At 43.9% G+C, this 15,038-nt stretch overlaps 2 protein-coding genes across 4 annotated transcripts; one reads left to right on the plus strand and one right to left on the minus strand.

The window, feature by feature from the left end:
• The first annotated feature begins 2,631 nt into the window (after positions 1-2,631).
• On the plus strand, positions 2,632-11,360 carry Mctp (multiple C2 domain and transmembrane region protein). Of its 3 annotated transcripts, none has more exons than XM_064687877.1 (12): positions 2,632-2,784; positions 4,530-5,200; positions 5,435-5,543; positions 5,665-5,807; positions 7,153-7,350; positions 9,056-9,207; positions 9,266-9,781; positions 9,839-10,198; positions 10,272-10,391; positions 10,452-10,655; positions 10,720-10,927; positions 10,981-11,360. In XM_064687877.1, the coding sequence occupies exons 1-12, from the start codon at positions 2,694-2,696 to the stop codon at positions 11,059-11,061; spliced, it is 2,853 nt and encodes a 950-aa protein (XP_064543947.1). In that variant the 5' UTR covers positions 2,632-2,693; the 3' UTR covers positions 11,062-11,360. The 3 variants fall into 3 exon arrangements, with proteins under 3 accessions (XP_064543947.1, XP_064543948.1, XP_064543949.1); XM_064687878.1 differs by having other exon boundaries at positions 2,633-2,784; positions 5,492-5,543; XM_064687879.1 differs by lacking the exons at positions 2,632-2,784; positions 4,530-5,200; positions 5,435-5,543; positions 5,665-5,807; positions 7,153-7,350 and adding an exon at positions 8,815-8,987.
• A 1,477-nt stretch (positions 11,361-12,837) lies between these two features.
• LOC135432281 (probable 3-hydroxyisobutyrate dehydrogenase, mitochondrial) lies at positions 12,838-14,251 on the minus strand. The gene is made up of 2 exons (XM_064687886.1): positions 14,095-14,251; positions 12,838-14,013 (listed from the first exon to the last, which is right to left on the minus strand). The coding sequence occupies exon 2, from the start codon at positions 13,995-13,997 to the stop codon at positions 13,029-13,031; it is 969 nt and encodes a 322-aa protein (XP_064543956.1). The 5' UTR covers positions 13,998-14,013; positions 14,095-14,251; the 3' UTR covers positions 12,838-13,028.
• Positions 14,252-15,038: the final 787 nt, after the last annotated feature.

Genomic DNA, 15,038 nt, shown 5'->3' on the forward strand with positions numbered 1-15,038 from the left:
ACTTTCTGTTGGCCAAAGGGCATTCCGATAGCCAAGCTATAAGCAATTTTCTATACTCACACAAAGTACTTTTTCGCGGAATTTTAACGAATATTCGTCTATTAATAAATGTTCCCAATGAATATTCAGAAAAGAAATTTCTTTGGTTAAAGGACATGCGAAAAGTCCTTGAAGCAGCCATTTAAGGCTTCAAAATAAATATTCAATAAATAAACAAAGTAAATTAAATGAAAAGTAAGAGAAATAAATAAACAACCTCCTTTTTTGTAACTTTCACTTTGTTGGCAATTAATATTCAAAACCTTAATAGTCTTAGTTTACGTGCCTCGCGACTCGTGTCCCTCGGATAATTGGGCGGGGTATGCAGCTAAATTCCGTTGCCCAGCGCAGGCCGCTGGCTCCTGAGATTTCTATGCAAACTGGGCTAAGATACCATGAAAACAAAAATAGCGAAATGGTAGAGAGGAAATCAACTGCTGTAAAATGTTATTGCAAAAGTGCACGAGACAACCGTTGGCGGCGGTTGGCTGTCGAGATTTGAACGAATATTTGACTGAAGTACCATGCGAATAGAAATAGTAAGCGGCAGGACCAAAATCAGAGGATGGAAAATTGCATTACATGACTCTAGGATCGACTGTGCAAGAGACTTGAAGCAGCAGCTATTGAAAAAAGGGGGGCTGAACAAAGTTTACATATTTCTCAACTATTCCAGTGCCACTCGAACCTGTGAGCTTGCCAGGATGCAGAAGTAAACTAGAAACCATCAACAGGGAGGGTTGTTGAAACAAAGAGCCGTACATGTTTTTCAACCATATTCGTGCGCATTTTGTAAATAGCATGCATTGAGTAAATAGCGCAACTTTAATAGGTTCACCAGCAATATATCTATGATGGAAAATAAACAAGGATGATGAATCAACAATAAAAAATCAGCCAAAGCTCCGCCATTTATTCCAAACATTTTATTCATTTCACTTTAAATAACCATATCTTGGGCAAATGGAATCCTTTCTTATAATGATGTGATCTTGATCTTGAATAATCCATCCTGAAAAGATACAAATAAACTAAAATAAAGCAAGTCAAAATGAAAGAAATAAGAATATAATTATCTTATATCTTTGGCAAATTAACTCCGATCCTGAAAATTTTGGACATTTTGTAATTGTGGAGTTTCGAAGAATTAGGAATTAAAAAAAAAAATAAATGTATAGTTTTTTGTTTACCCGAGATATTATGAAACTAAACGGATAAATGAAGTTTAAGATGGATAGATCGAAGATCCAACTTGATGCATTTTCATCTAGAGATATGGGGATCAATTGAGGATGCAAAATTAGTTTAATTTCAGTCGCAAGGAAGAGCAAAATCCCAAATTTGTCGTTAGTCGTTAGTCTTAGCAGCAAATTCTGGAATCTATTTACACTAGCGTCGTAAATATTCGGACAGATGTCCAACTTCTGCACACACACCAACTAGAAAGTTGTGTAGCATGTGTCCAATTATTGTCTAATAGAATATTTATACTGCATAAATGCTTAACACCAGCTGAAACTAATTCCCTAATGCCAGGACGCTCGTCCAGGGAACGTTTAAAGAGCGCGGTCGCAGCTAGAGTAGAAATAATAATTAATATAAGTACGTACTTACGAGGGCTCACACACACACACACACACACGCGCACACACACCTTGTCTGCCCGCCCCTTGCATTAAATTAATTAAATTGTGGGGGCAACAAGGAAAAAAGTTAAATGTTGTGCTGTTGTTGTCAGGACACGAAGCTTGAATGTAATTAAATATTGTACTTGTTGGGTTGATTTTGGTTATGTAAAATCTCGCTGTTATCCCTGCCCTTTGTGTGTTCTTTGAATCACATACACATATACATACATATGTGTGCTTTATTTATATTTAAAATGCTGCGTCTGATTTTAAAAATAATTTCATTCACAAACTTTATTGCCGCGGGCTGACAGTCTGTGTCGCATGATGTTCGCTTTTGAAGGGGGGGGGGGGGGGGAGGAGCAACGTTTTGCCTTAAGCTTTTATGGGTGCGTAAAGCTCGCTACGCACGCACACACACTTACACAGGCAATTATGCAGTTACTTTGTGTGCGCAACCATTTGCATTTTATGGGCGCCCTTTCCAATTCGCGATGCAGCAGCAGCAGCAGCGGCAGAGGCAGCACAGCATAAGGCATTAATAATGCAAAAGCTATCGCCGCAAAAAACACTACAAGCGCACACAAACCCACACACACACACACAATACTTGCACACTCCCATACAGTTACAGTCGCGTCTCGCGCTTCTATTCAGTGCCAAACAATACACACACACACACAAACACATACACAGAGCGCGCCACTTGACATTTTGCTAGTGTGTGTATGTGACCTATAGATGGCGCTAGCAATAACAAATGCCGAGCTTCACTGAAATCATCCACTGTGGCAGTCTTTTAGGAGCGTTGCTGCTGTGCAGTTCGTGCCGCAACGCGCGGCGCCTCGCCGAACTCACTACCTCTTCCTCTTCAAGTTATGCAAAATTTATCTAACGTTCTTTAATTTTGTACTACAATTTGTTTGTGCTGCATTTAATGAATATTGTGTCGAGGGTGTGGACGTGTTGTGTGCCGCCCCTTTGCAATAGGAAAGTGAATATGTTAATTATTAATGCAGCCGCCTGATGGCCATGCAATCAACGTTGCACAAGAAGGAGCAGAAGCAGGCAACATTCGCGCTGTGCCACAAGTCAAACAAAATTGTTCCAGTTGCAGGTAGGAGCAAAAAAATCGCTTCCACGCAAACCTGAAATATAAATATCCCGCGACTGCCTGAAAGTATGCAACACATTTTAGTTAAACGAAATATATAATCCGAATTTTATATCTATCATGCCAAAAAGTTTGCAATATTTTTCTTTTAAATCAAAATCATTATTGTTTTTTTTTGGGTTTTTGGGCCAAAAACGCGATATGCCAGTCGATTACAGAGTACGAGTACGAGTTCAAAAAGATATATCTTTCCAAAATCGGACCATTTTTAGCCGAATTATATTCGCAAAAAAACCAAAAATCTTTAAAATTATAACAAAATTTCACGTTTTTCAAATGTCCATATAAGCCCCGATCTTGGAAAGATTGGTCTCGTTCGACTTGTGGTCACTCCCATTTTTAGCCAACATCGTCATTTTTGCAAAAATCAAAGTAGTTTTTCTCAAATTGGGCCATTTCTTAGAATTCAGATTTGTTGTTGTCAATCGATAGTCGGGATCCGTACGAGAAAAAAGAGGTATATTATTTCGAAATCGGACATATGGTACCCGAGATATTTCAATTTTAATTTTAATTTAAAAAAACGCTACAAACGGCTATAAATGGCTATTTCTCGGCCAAAAAAAGCCCGATATCGCGCATATTGGGTTCCCAGTTGCAGGTGTGGCCGGAAGCTACCGACCTATGTATACTCTATTTCCAGTGTGAGTTCAGCTTAGTCCTTTTATAAAGGCGGCAGTGGGTGTGGCTGCGATTATATATCTTCAAAAATGATCAGCATAACTAATTTGGTTGCTCTGAAACTGCGACTTCTCAAACTGCGCACCCTAAATTGTAGAAAATAAATGATTTGACGAGACGGAGCGAGCCTTAAAATAAATTAATGTATAAAAAAAATATATCTACAAAATGTAACTGTTCAAACTTTAAAACTGTAACATCAAAAGTGAGACTCTAAAACTGTGGATCTAATAGTGTGGCTCCACAGCTGTGACTCTCCAAATCGACAACTGTGACGCTGAAACTGTAGCCTTACAACTGTGACTTATCACAACTGTAACACTAAAGCTGTGACTCCTAAACTGTGACTCCTAAATAAATAATTCTCTGAAACTCTACAGCTGTGTCTCTTAAACAGTGACTAACTACAAATTAACAATGCGTCTTTAAAACTAAAATCGATTTTATCGATTTCCCTTTGATCTCATATTTAAATCTGCAACTGAGACGCTTAAACTGTGACTCTAAGACTGTAGGTCTACAACTGTGGCGGCTAAACAGGGACTATATAATTCTAAGGCCGTGAATCTAAAGCAAACAAGTGTTCAGCAATTTGCCTTAGATCTTAAAGGGTCTACATAGGTAACATAACCAAGTCAAATGTTGATTACTTTTTAACTATGGACGCAAGAGTCTGACTCAACAACTGGGGCTTGCCATATACCGGCTACTAACTATAGCTTAGCCAATATTCCCGCTTTCCTCTTAGTCACAGGGTATTCCATTATAAGCCAGCTGCGGTCACTCAGCAGCGTAAGAGAAGTCATGCCCCATGCACCCTCTCTTTCTCTCTCTCTCTCTCTCTCTCTCTCTCTCCATCCAAATGATGTCATGCGTCAGCTGCGTGGTATTCAGTCATATATGATTCGTGGATCGCAACGCGTCAAATTTTTTGTTAAATCGATTATCGAGTTGCTACGCATTAGCTTTAACCCCCCTTTACCCTCTCTCCTTCACTCTCTCGCCAGCTCGCATAACCTATTTGGAGCGTGAGGAACAGCGTCCTTGCAGCAGCCGCTTGCCCGCCGCCGGCAGCGTTGATGCCAGCGGTGCCAGCGCCTCGCCGCCGAGTGGAGTTGGTATCTCGCCGCAGGGGTCGCCGCAGCTGCAGCAGCGCCTGGGCAAGCATCTGAGCAAATCCGCATCGGAGCTGAATGGTCACGATTGTCACAGCAACGAGTCGCCGCATCTGTCGCCGAAGCGGGCCAAAAGCGCCGCCTCACAGCAGCTCGTGAGCGGCAGCAGCAGCGTTGTGGGCGTGTCCAGTGGCGCGGGCGTGCTGCAGAAGACGCACGGCTTCTTCAACAATTTGCGGCATCGCTGGAGTCGCGCCAAGAGCAAAGACCGCATCGGCCGCAAATCGCCCAGCGATTTCCTGGAGGAGAGCACCGACTATGCCGCCGACTACAGCTCCGAGAGCAGCTCCGTAACGCAAAGTCCCCGACATCGGGCAACCACAATTGGCTCACCGCTGGCGCGAGATTTTCGTGCCACTGCGAAAATGGCGCAGGTCATCCAACGCTTCGGCGGCTCCATGGAGGGTCGCATCGATGAGCAGCCCGAGCATGGCAGCAGCCACGCCCCGGCCGCCGGCTGCAGTAGTGCAACGGCGCAGCAGCAGCAGCTGGATGCCCTGCAGGTGAGTCCCAGTGCAAGGCTTCTTTTAGTCTTTTTGGTTTTAAATATTTGATTTGCCTGTTTCAATTGGATTCCGTTTTCTGCTACACTTAAAACGAAACAATTTTCGAAATTTGTTTTACGCTTCTTTCTGCAAAAACTTGACGCACGCAACGGCAACTGTCGATAACAATATCGATAAACGATAACAATTGCAATGCCACTGCCACTGCCCATCACTAACGCCCAACTTTAGGCCGACGAGCTGCGTCGCAAGCGGGAGACACAATTACGACAATTCGTCTTCTTTCAGCTGCGCGTCCATCTCAAATCCGGCTGCGACCTGGTGGCCATGGACAAGAATGGTAAGCCCCGTTAAGGACTCGAATACACACGCCCACGACCATGCCCTCCCTCGCCCTCGCCCTCGCCCCCGCACCGACATGCCCTGTCACTTATGTTTCTTTGTGTTTTCCTCTGCGCCAGGACTGAGTGATCCTTATGTCAAATTCAAGGTGGGCGGACGACTGCTGCACAAGTCGCGCACCATTCACCGCGACCTCAATCCTGTGTGGGACGAGGTGTTCATTGTGCCCGTGGAGGACCCCTTTCAGCCGATTATTGTCAAGGTGAGCAAAGCCAGAACGAGAGTAGCTTATGAAATGTTCTAATAAAAGGCGATAAAATTTATTTAGAGCCTAGATTAATCATGCAGAGCAGCGAAGCTTTAGAGAAGCATATTGTTGGATAAGCTTTAAGCTTTGAGGGAGATTATGTTTGTGGCTTCGCATAACTTAAACTTCCTTAAGAATATATATCGAGAGAATTTGACGAACAACTGCCAATTAGCTGAGTTTTAAGCTTTAAAGATTTTTGTTCCAGTCGTTTGCGCGTCTTAAAAAAACAAATTAAAATATGAAAATTAATATTTAAAATTGAGTAAATAGTTTGGCTTTAAGTTTAAAGTGAGATTATTGAGCTATTCAAAACAAATTCTCAGTATTCAGCTTAACTGTAAGTGAGACTAACCGTTAATTTAATCTAGCTGTAGTGTAATCTATCGTTCTTAAAGCTTTTAATACTGCTTTTGCGTTTTAGTGTTAAAAAGCTCTTAAAAATGAGAAAGTCAGAATACCCCTCGTTCGCCGAAGACTTAATACACTTGTAGACATTTGCCTTGCGACTTTGCAGTTGTGTGAGAAATGTAAAATATCTTGGAAAACAATGTATTTTGCCATACAAAAAAAACTAACTCGAATTCCGATTCTTCCTACTGTGCTATTAAATATTGAAGTGCGATTTTGATAAGATTTGGATATGTAACAGCATAGTTTAACTAATAAATGCCAGGTTTGGTCGAGATATCTTGATAAGAAAAAGTTTTTCATATAAGAACCTATTTTGGCCCGATGGCTCCTAAGATAGCTTTGTGATAACAATATCCGGCACCGGCCGTAAGTATATCTAATATTCAGTTTTGTCTTAAGTAAGATTATTAAATAATGAAAGCAAGACAGTCAGATTTAAGTTAAGGCCTTAAGTAAGAACAGTTATATAGCTTGAATGTAATCCAGCTTGCTTGAAGAATTCAATTACTTTTCAGTTGTTAACAAGATTTATTATTGAAAAAATAAAATGAGAATTATGTTTTGGCAAATATTTAGACAAAAGATTGTGCCTCTTGATGCTAACATTGCAGTATTCATTTCAGCTAATTTGAATCTAATGCAATTGAGATTTCATAAGGTCTACAGTTTTAATTAAGTTAAAGCAAACTATGTGGCAGAAGAAAGGGCAATTTAGAAAGCGCTCCTCGCTGACAAAAAGTGAAAATCAATTTCCCAAGAGAAACAACAACAATCAGCTACGAAAATAATTGCCAACATGACATTCAATTTGGCAAATTGCTTCACATTCACTCGAAACCAATAACCGAAACCAATTTCCGCTTTTTGCCAACGCGATTCCCTACAGGTCTTTGACTACGATTGGGGACTGCAGGATGATTTTATGGGCTCGGCGAAAATCGATCTCACTCAACTGGAGCTGGGCAAGGCGGAAGATATCAATCTGCAGCTAAGCGATACGAACAACGGGGAGCCGGGCCTCAGCATGGGCGAGATACTCATCAATCTGACGCTTTGGCCGCGTAGTCAGGAGGATAAGGAAATGGTAGGTGGCTGTCGAATTAAATTCAATAAACAATTTGTTAAATGACGATAAATGGAAGAGCTACAAGTCAGTGGCAAAGCGGAAGTTAAGCGTCACATGCAATGTATCTCACAGATACAGATACTTGGCTACCAAAAGATACGCCTCTATTTAGCTACTGTTAAGGGCTCATCAGTCAGTCAACTGTTCAACTGTTACTTCCGACTGTGCGACCTTTCCCTTTGCCCAATCACTTCACATAATCGCCCATTGCCTTTGTTCTGTCATTCTTAAGCGTTACAACATTTGGCAGCCTGAAGTTCGTTTCGATTGCGTGCAGATTTATGGCAGCTCAGACTCAAACTCTCGACTCTTGGCAACTCTCTCAATTAGTAAGCGACTCAAACGACACTCAGCCGGCAAATGTGCCACTTCCTCAGTCCCGACTAAATATTCTCTGTTCAGCTTGGGCATTGTTAGGCCGGGCGTGTGAGCCCCGCTTCCCTTGCTGCGGCGCTGCTTTGATCGCTGCTCATTACAATTATACGCAAAGCGCTCAACTTAGGCAACAAAAAGCAACAGCTAACAATGACATAGGGAAAATACCCCGAATAACCCAGAGTAAACAGCATTGAAATGGGCCGAGTTAATTACAGCACAACAAAACTTGTATACTCTTATATTTTGAATAAACAATGAGTTTGTTTATCTATGGTTTTGTCAGTGAGTTTTACACAAATTTATGTTTAAGGAATATAATCAACTGCCTTTCTTCTCGCTCTCGACGATGCGCTCTCGTTCTCTTTATCTATTTCTGTTTATTCTCTTTGATTCCTATTTATACTCATTCACTTACTCATTCGCTTTCTGCATCTAACGCGCTCTCCCATTCGCTGTCTACATCCCAGTCTCTCTCTCTCTCTTTCTCTCATGCGCTTCCTACCTCTTCTATATATCACCCTTCTATGCGATTTTCATTCTATTTTGTAATTACCACATAAACCGTTGTTTCACTCTCTCTGTTAACCTCTCTCCCTAGTTATTTTTCTCTAATTATCACATATGTTTTGCCCGTCTATGCAAATTTCTTAATCTTTTACTTGAAAGAATTTAATGCTTACTTTTTGGGTTCCATTGGGTTAACCTCTTTAAAGTTTGCTCATGAAATTAATTGTTATATATGTGCATATTTATGCTGATAGTACGCATTGGGAAGTCGGTTGCCGACAACCAAGTTCAGTGTACAAAGTTGGAGGTCGCTTGACACCAATTGCAGGCAGTCGCTGCTTATCAGCGCCTCGGTCTCAGCTCTGTCTCAGAGCCGACGTTTTACGAGCACGTAGTTGTTGGTTGGCAAACTGCATGTGTAAGTGTATATGCCCACCTCAAGGTTAGAGAATTCATTGACACACGCTAAAGCCGAGAGCGCGACGCCAACGAATTGGCTTTAGTCATTGTGCGTCGCTTCGTTTGCGAAGTGGGACTTTGATTTGTGAGGTGTGAGTGTGTGTGTTTGTTGTTGTGCATTGGTTGTGCGGATTATGGATTGGCCTGGTCCAATTTACCGGATTGCGCCGCGCATGTTGCTCAAGAGGCTGCGCCAGCAGCACAGCGAGCTACGTGAGCAGCTGGAGCTGGGTTGCGAGGAGCTAAAGGAGGTCAACTCGAACTGCACTTTGGATGTTGTGAACAGGTTTCAATTAAAGTTTTCCATTACATCTTACAGCACTTTCAACGCAATTCCAAACTAGCTGAGTCATCGAAACGTCTTAAGTCTCAAATCTGGAGCTCTGTGGTGACAATACTTCTGGTCAAGGCCAAAGATCTGCCGCTGGCCGAGGATGGCAACAAGCTCATCGACATACACTTCAAGTTCAGGTGAGTAATTGAGAGTAGGCTAGTCAAGAGCGTGAACCATCTAGAATTCTGGCCACAGATTGGGCAACGAGAAGTACAAGAGCAAGTCTTCCTGGACGGAGCGCTGGCTGGAGCAGTTCGATTTGCATCTTTTCGATGAGGATCAGAATCTGGAGCTGGCTCTCTGGAATCGCAATACGCTGTACGGCAAGGCCAACATTGATCTGAGCGTCTTCCAGCGAGAGACCACACATGGCATCTGGAAGCCATTGGAGGATTGCTGCGGCGAGGTCTTTCTCATGCTCACCATAAGCGGCACGACGGCTCTCGAGACGATTAGCGACCTGAAGGCATTCAAAGAGGATCCGCGCGAGACCCAGCTGCTGCGCGAGCGCTATCGCTTTCTGCGCAGTCTGCAGAATCTACGGGATGTCGGGCATCTCACGGTCAAGGTATTTGGCGCCACGGGCCTGGCTGCGGCCGATATAGGCGGCAAATCGGATCCCTTCTGCGTGCTGGAGCTGGGCAATGCGCGCCTCCAGACGCAGACCGAGTACAAGACGCTGACGCCCAGCTGGAACAAGATCTTCACCTTGTAGGTGACATCCATTTATCAACAATAGAGCTTAGCTCAACTCCTCTCCCTTCACAGCAATATCAAGGACATCACCCAGGTGCTGGAGGTTACAGTCTACGATGAGGATCGCGATCATCGCGTGGAGTTCCTGGGCAAGCTCGTGATTCCCCTGCTGCGCATCAAGAGCGGCGTCAAGCGCTGGTACACGCTCAAGGATAAGAATCTGTGCGTGCGCGCCAAGGGCAACTCGCCGCAGATACAGCTGGAGCTGATTGTGGTCTGGAACGAGGTGCGGGCAGTGTGTCGCGCCCTGCAGCCCAAGGAGGAGAAGCTCATCCAGCAGGAGGCCAAGTTCAAGCGGCAGCTCTTCCTGCGCAATGTCAATCGCCTCAAGCAGATTATAATGGATATCCTGGAGGCGGCACGTTATGTTCAGTGAGTAGTCCGCCCTGGGTGGGGCTTGGCAGTTGATCATTGTCTCTCCTCGTCTTCTACTCTTCTCCTGCAGGAGCTGCTTCGAGTGGGAATCGCCCGTGCGCTCGATGATTGCCTTCGTGCTGTGGATTGTTGCCTGCTTCTATGGCGATCTGGAGACGGTGCCGCTGGTGCTGCTGCTCATCATACTGAAGTATGCCCTAAATCCGTAATAAATCCAGGTTGAACTCGAGTTAACCCCTGTTAATTGCAGAAAGTGGCTCATCAGGCTCATCACAGGCACCACAGACGCCAATGCGGGCCACTATGATTACGAGTACGATGAGGATGACGATGATGACAAGGAGAAGGAGGAGAAAAAGTCAATTAAGGAGCGACTCCAGGCCATACAGGAGGTCTCCCAGACCGTACAAAACACGATCGGCTATCTGGCCTCCCTCGGCGAGAGCACCATCAAGTGGGTGTTAGCCATAGACTCGACCAAGTGGTGCTCAGCTCATGCTTTCGCTTTTGCCTTGCAGCACATTTAACTTTTCCGTCCCTGAACTAACCTGGCTGGCGGTGGTGCTGCTGCTGAGCGCCATATTCGTGCTGCATTTCGTGCCGCTGCGCTGGCTGCTGCTCTTCTGGGGCTTCATGAAGTTCTCGCGGCGCCTATTGCGCCCCAACACCATACCGAACAACGAGCTGCTGGACTTCCTATCGCGCGTGCCCGACAACGAGGAGATTGTGAGTGATGCCAGTCAGTATATTTAATCGGTCTAATCGGATTTGCCTTGCAGAACCAGTACAGGGAGCTGCCGCCGTCGGCGACCATCGACCAGGCACGCAGCAATCCCAAGAAGAAACTGAAGGGCTCATAGTCCATAACCAGCGCTGATGCGGTGCTGGTGGCACCGCTGCACCACAGCGCAACTGGTCCACAGCATCTGATGCAGCAGATGACCACACGCTTCCGCGCCAATACCAGCCAGCTGAAGCACAAGTTTGGCCAGGCCAAGAGCCTAAGTCTAAGCCAAGGCGATTAGTCCACTTAGTATACAAATTAACGGCACCTAAGCAACATCCCAGACGCAACTTTAACTAAATGCACCAAAGTTTTTGCTTAAATTAAGAGCTTCGAAAGAAAAAACCAAATAGAAATCTTGCTGTCGGGTGTAACCGACTGCCCAATGCTCGTTCACAGTCGAATATCTCCGTCAAACTTATTGAAAGAAACCCAATTCAAGAAACCAAATTAATATCTAGAGCAACTCCTCAGTAGTCTCCATACTCTAGCTCTTAAGCTGTCGATTATATATATATATATAAATTCTCGAGTATTAACCAACTTTCCAGTCAGACAGACGGTCAGCTAGAGGGACATTGCTTAAAGCCAATATGCTCGTTATCGCATTGTGAACGAGTATTCGAATATTTTAGGCTACATTCATATTTTTATCTCAGCTAAAAATCGAATCAAACTATTTACACTTGATGGATATACACTGAGCAAAACTTTGTGGTTCAGTTATGTAAATACACCAACAGAATATTGTACTTTATAAAACGCATGTACTTACATTTTACTTATATACTATATAGAACCAGTACCTAAAATTATTTTTGAACATCTATTTATATTTACCAAGAAATTTACCATAACGCTAACCGTGCAATTCCTTTGCAATCGTATGAATATGAATTAATTATTTATTGTATATTTCAATTTGTGATATTTTTCAAAGAATTCAAGCTAGAAGTACTATGTGGCTTATCCAAAATATATGAGAATACCTACCTATATATATATAAAGATATTCGAATACCTTTACTTCTGAAGTTACCCTACGATATGAATGTATTTATGTATTTATACTCTAATTGATTGCCCTCAATTTAATTTAAGGCTTTTTATATGCATACCTAACTGTACTTAACCATATATGATAGATCTATTTAACTAATTATTGTAATTTAATTGATCAACAATTACCTAGTACATATACATATGTATAGGTTGCCATATGAATTGCAATCCAAACAACTCCGACAAATGCATGAGAAACAATTAATTAGATAGTCGAAACTATTTTATACTCCAGCAACAAAGTTTTTATATACATACAAGTCCTAATTAATTAATATTAATTAAATAGCACCTAAGCTAAGTTTGTTAATTATTTTTCCAAATACGACAACCAAATACAAAACAAAATATTTTTGGATTTCGCTCAAAACAACAAAAACTACAACAACTACTACTTGTGTAAAGCTACTTTTGCAAGGCTGTCAAACTGTAAGTTGGTCACTCTCAAACTGTGTGCTTTCATTTACATCGCGTTCTCTGCGCTTTTTATGTGTTTATTGCCGTTTGTTTTGCTCGAATTTCTGTTTACTTGCAAAAAGCTTTCAATTAATTACTTTCATTTTTACAAAGGAATTCCGCATGCCGTCCATTGGAAGTGCAAAAGCTCACAGCTCGTGCTGGAAATTAAATGTCGATCATAAATTCGTGCCCAACTAGAATCTAGCCAGAACCCAACTAGAATCCAAACAGCTGTATTTAATATGCTTATCAGATGACAGGTCCACTTGAATTCGCCAATCGTTATGCAATCGAAAACTTTTCCACACAATAAGATAAACACAGATACTACTTATGAATATATATTGTATAAATACAACTTTAATATATATTTAGCACAAATACATATATATCAAAATTGGAACTCGGGAAGCCTTAAAAGGCGCCAGCACATTGAATCCCAATTGGACTGCTTAACTTAGTGCGCTATAAATGCAAAACTGGTGGGTGGAAGCCCGTCAAGAGCTATCCTCGGGCAGCTGCTTAGTATTTCTCGTTCTTCATGAAGTCGTAGACCACGGAGAAGTCCTTGTTGCCCAGTCCCTGGGACTTGAGTGTGCGGTAGATCTGGTGGGCCAGGGCGCCCATGGGAATGGGCGTGTTGGAGGCGGTGGCCACGCCCGAGGCGAGACCCAAATCCTTGGTAATCAGATCGGTGGAGAAGCCGCCCTTGTAGGAGTTGTTGGCAGGTGCGGTGGGCGAGACGCCGGGTACGGGATTGTACACCTCGGAGGCCCAGCAGCGGCCGGTGGAGGAGTTGATAATCTCAGCGAAAGTCTTGGGATTCAGGCCCAGGCGGATGGCCAGATTCATGGCCTCAGAGACGCCAATCATGGAGATGGCCAGCATCATGTTGTTGGCCAACTTGGCGGCCTGTCCCATGCCATAGTCGCCGCAGTGGGTGATGCGCTTGCCCATGCACTCGAGCACAGCCTTAACCGCATTGTACTCCGCCTCGGTGCCGCCCACCATGAAGGTCAACGTGGCCTGCTCGGCGCCGGGCACGCCGCCAGAGACAGGTGCATCAATGAAGCGTGCGCCCTTGGCGCTGATCCGCTTCTGCAGCGACTTGACCAGATTGGGATCAATGGTCGAGGAGTCAATGAAGATGGTGTTCTTGTTGACGCCATTGGCGGTCATCTCCTCGTACGAGGCGTCCACAATGTCGTTGTTGGGCAGCATGGTGATCACGAAGTCCGAGTTCTTGGCCAGCTCCGCAGTCTTGGAGTACACCGTGGCGCCCTTGGCCTTCAGGCTGTCGCAGGCGGGCTGCGAGATGTCAAAGACATGCAGCTTGTGGCCGGCCTTGATCAGGTTGCTGGCCATGTGGCCGCCCATGTTGCCCAGGCCGACGAAGCCGATGTTCTTGGAGCCACCCTGCGTGGACATGCCACGCACCAGGGTCTGGCTCCAGGCGTTGAACAGGGACTGCGACACAATGCGTAGCGACATGATAACTGGCTGCAGGCTGTTAAATTAAATATAAAGATTGTGTTATGTAAGCGTTTTGTGCACACCCTCCCCATCCCCCATTAAAGAACACACCCACCTGTAGCGAACAGAAACGAACGAGAATGATCAACTGCTGAAGGTTCTACGCGATCAGACCACTGCCAAAAGCACACTGAACGCACAGCCTGCACAACGGACGACGTTAACTGTCACGTAGTGCGGCTTCTTTCCAGCGCGTGCTCACGCGACAGCGCCAGGCTTGCCAACTGGCAGTCGAGTGCGTAGGGAAACCGGATTTGTGGTCGCTTTGGGCGCGCCGGCAACTCTGCTAGATCGAAACGAGCGCTCTCGGTGAGAGTAAGAGCCAGTAAGACTTCCAGAGAGCAAAAGCTCTGACTGGAAGTCCATTTTCTTGTTGAGTTTTATTTATTCTAATTAAATAACACGCGCTGGCGACTTATCTTTTAGCTGCGCCAACATCGGCTGATGCTTGTGGGCATGGCGTAAAGTGGGCGTGCGCGAGTGTGTGGGTATAGTTGGGTATAGTTTGGCAAAAGCTGTGCAGCCAGCGCTGCTCAAACTGTGCGCAAGCCAAAAGCTTGACAGCTTGCAAATAGTTAAAGCTTCAGCTGATATCAGCGTTTTTATTCCGTTGTGTTTTAGTTGTTGTTGTTTTATGAGCTGATTTATGGGGCAACAATATGTATTTAATTATCTTTTGCTACCCTTTTCTGTGTGTGTTTGTGTACCGTCAATTGGTTCATTTTATCAATTGAACTTGAACTAATTTGCTCTGCTTAACAATGTGTGTACTCCTCTATTCCAGTTTAACTCCATTCTCTCTATATTCCATTCTTTTTTTCTGGCTTTGTGGCTGGCAAAATTGCGTCAAATGTCGTGCATAACTTAAAGCGCACGCGTAATTTCCAAATGTTTGCAAAAACCTAAATCGTACGCGAACCCTCGTTACCAATATTTGCCCTTCACACTTTTTGCCCAATAGTTGTTTTTACAATAACTACAAATACAATTGCGCATATA

This window comes from Drosophila montana, unplaced genomic scaffold (assembly GCF_035044405.1).
Source record: "Drosophila montana isolate Dmon_TW-CO22-7 unplaced genomic scaffold, ASM3504440v1 contig_3200_1, whole genome shotgun sequence".
Classification (NCBI taxonomy): Eukaryota; Metazoa; Arthropoda; class Insecta; order Diptera; family Drosophilidae; genus Drosophila; species Drosophila montana.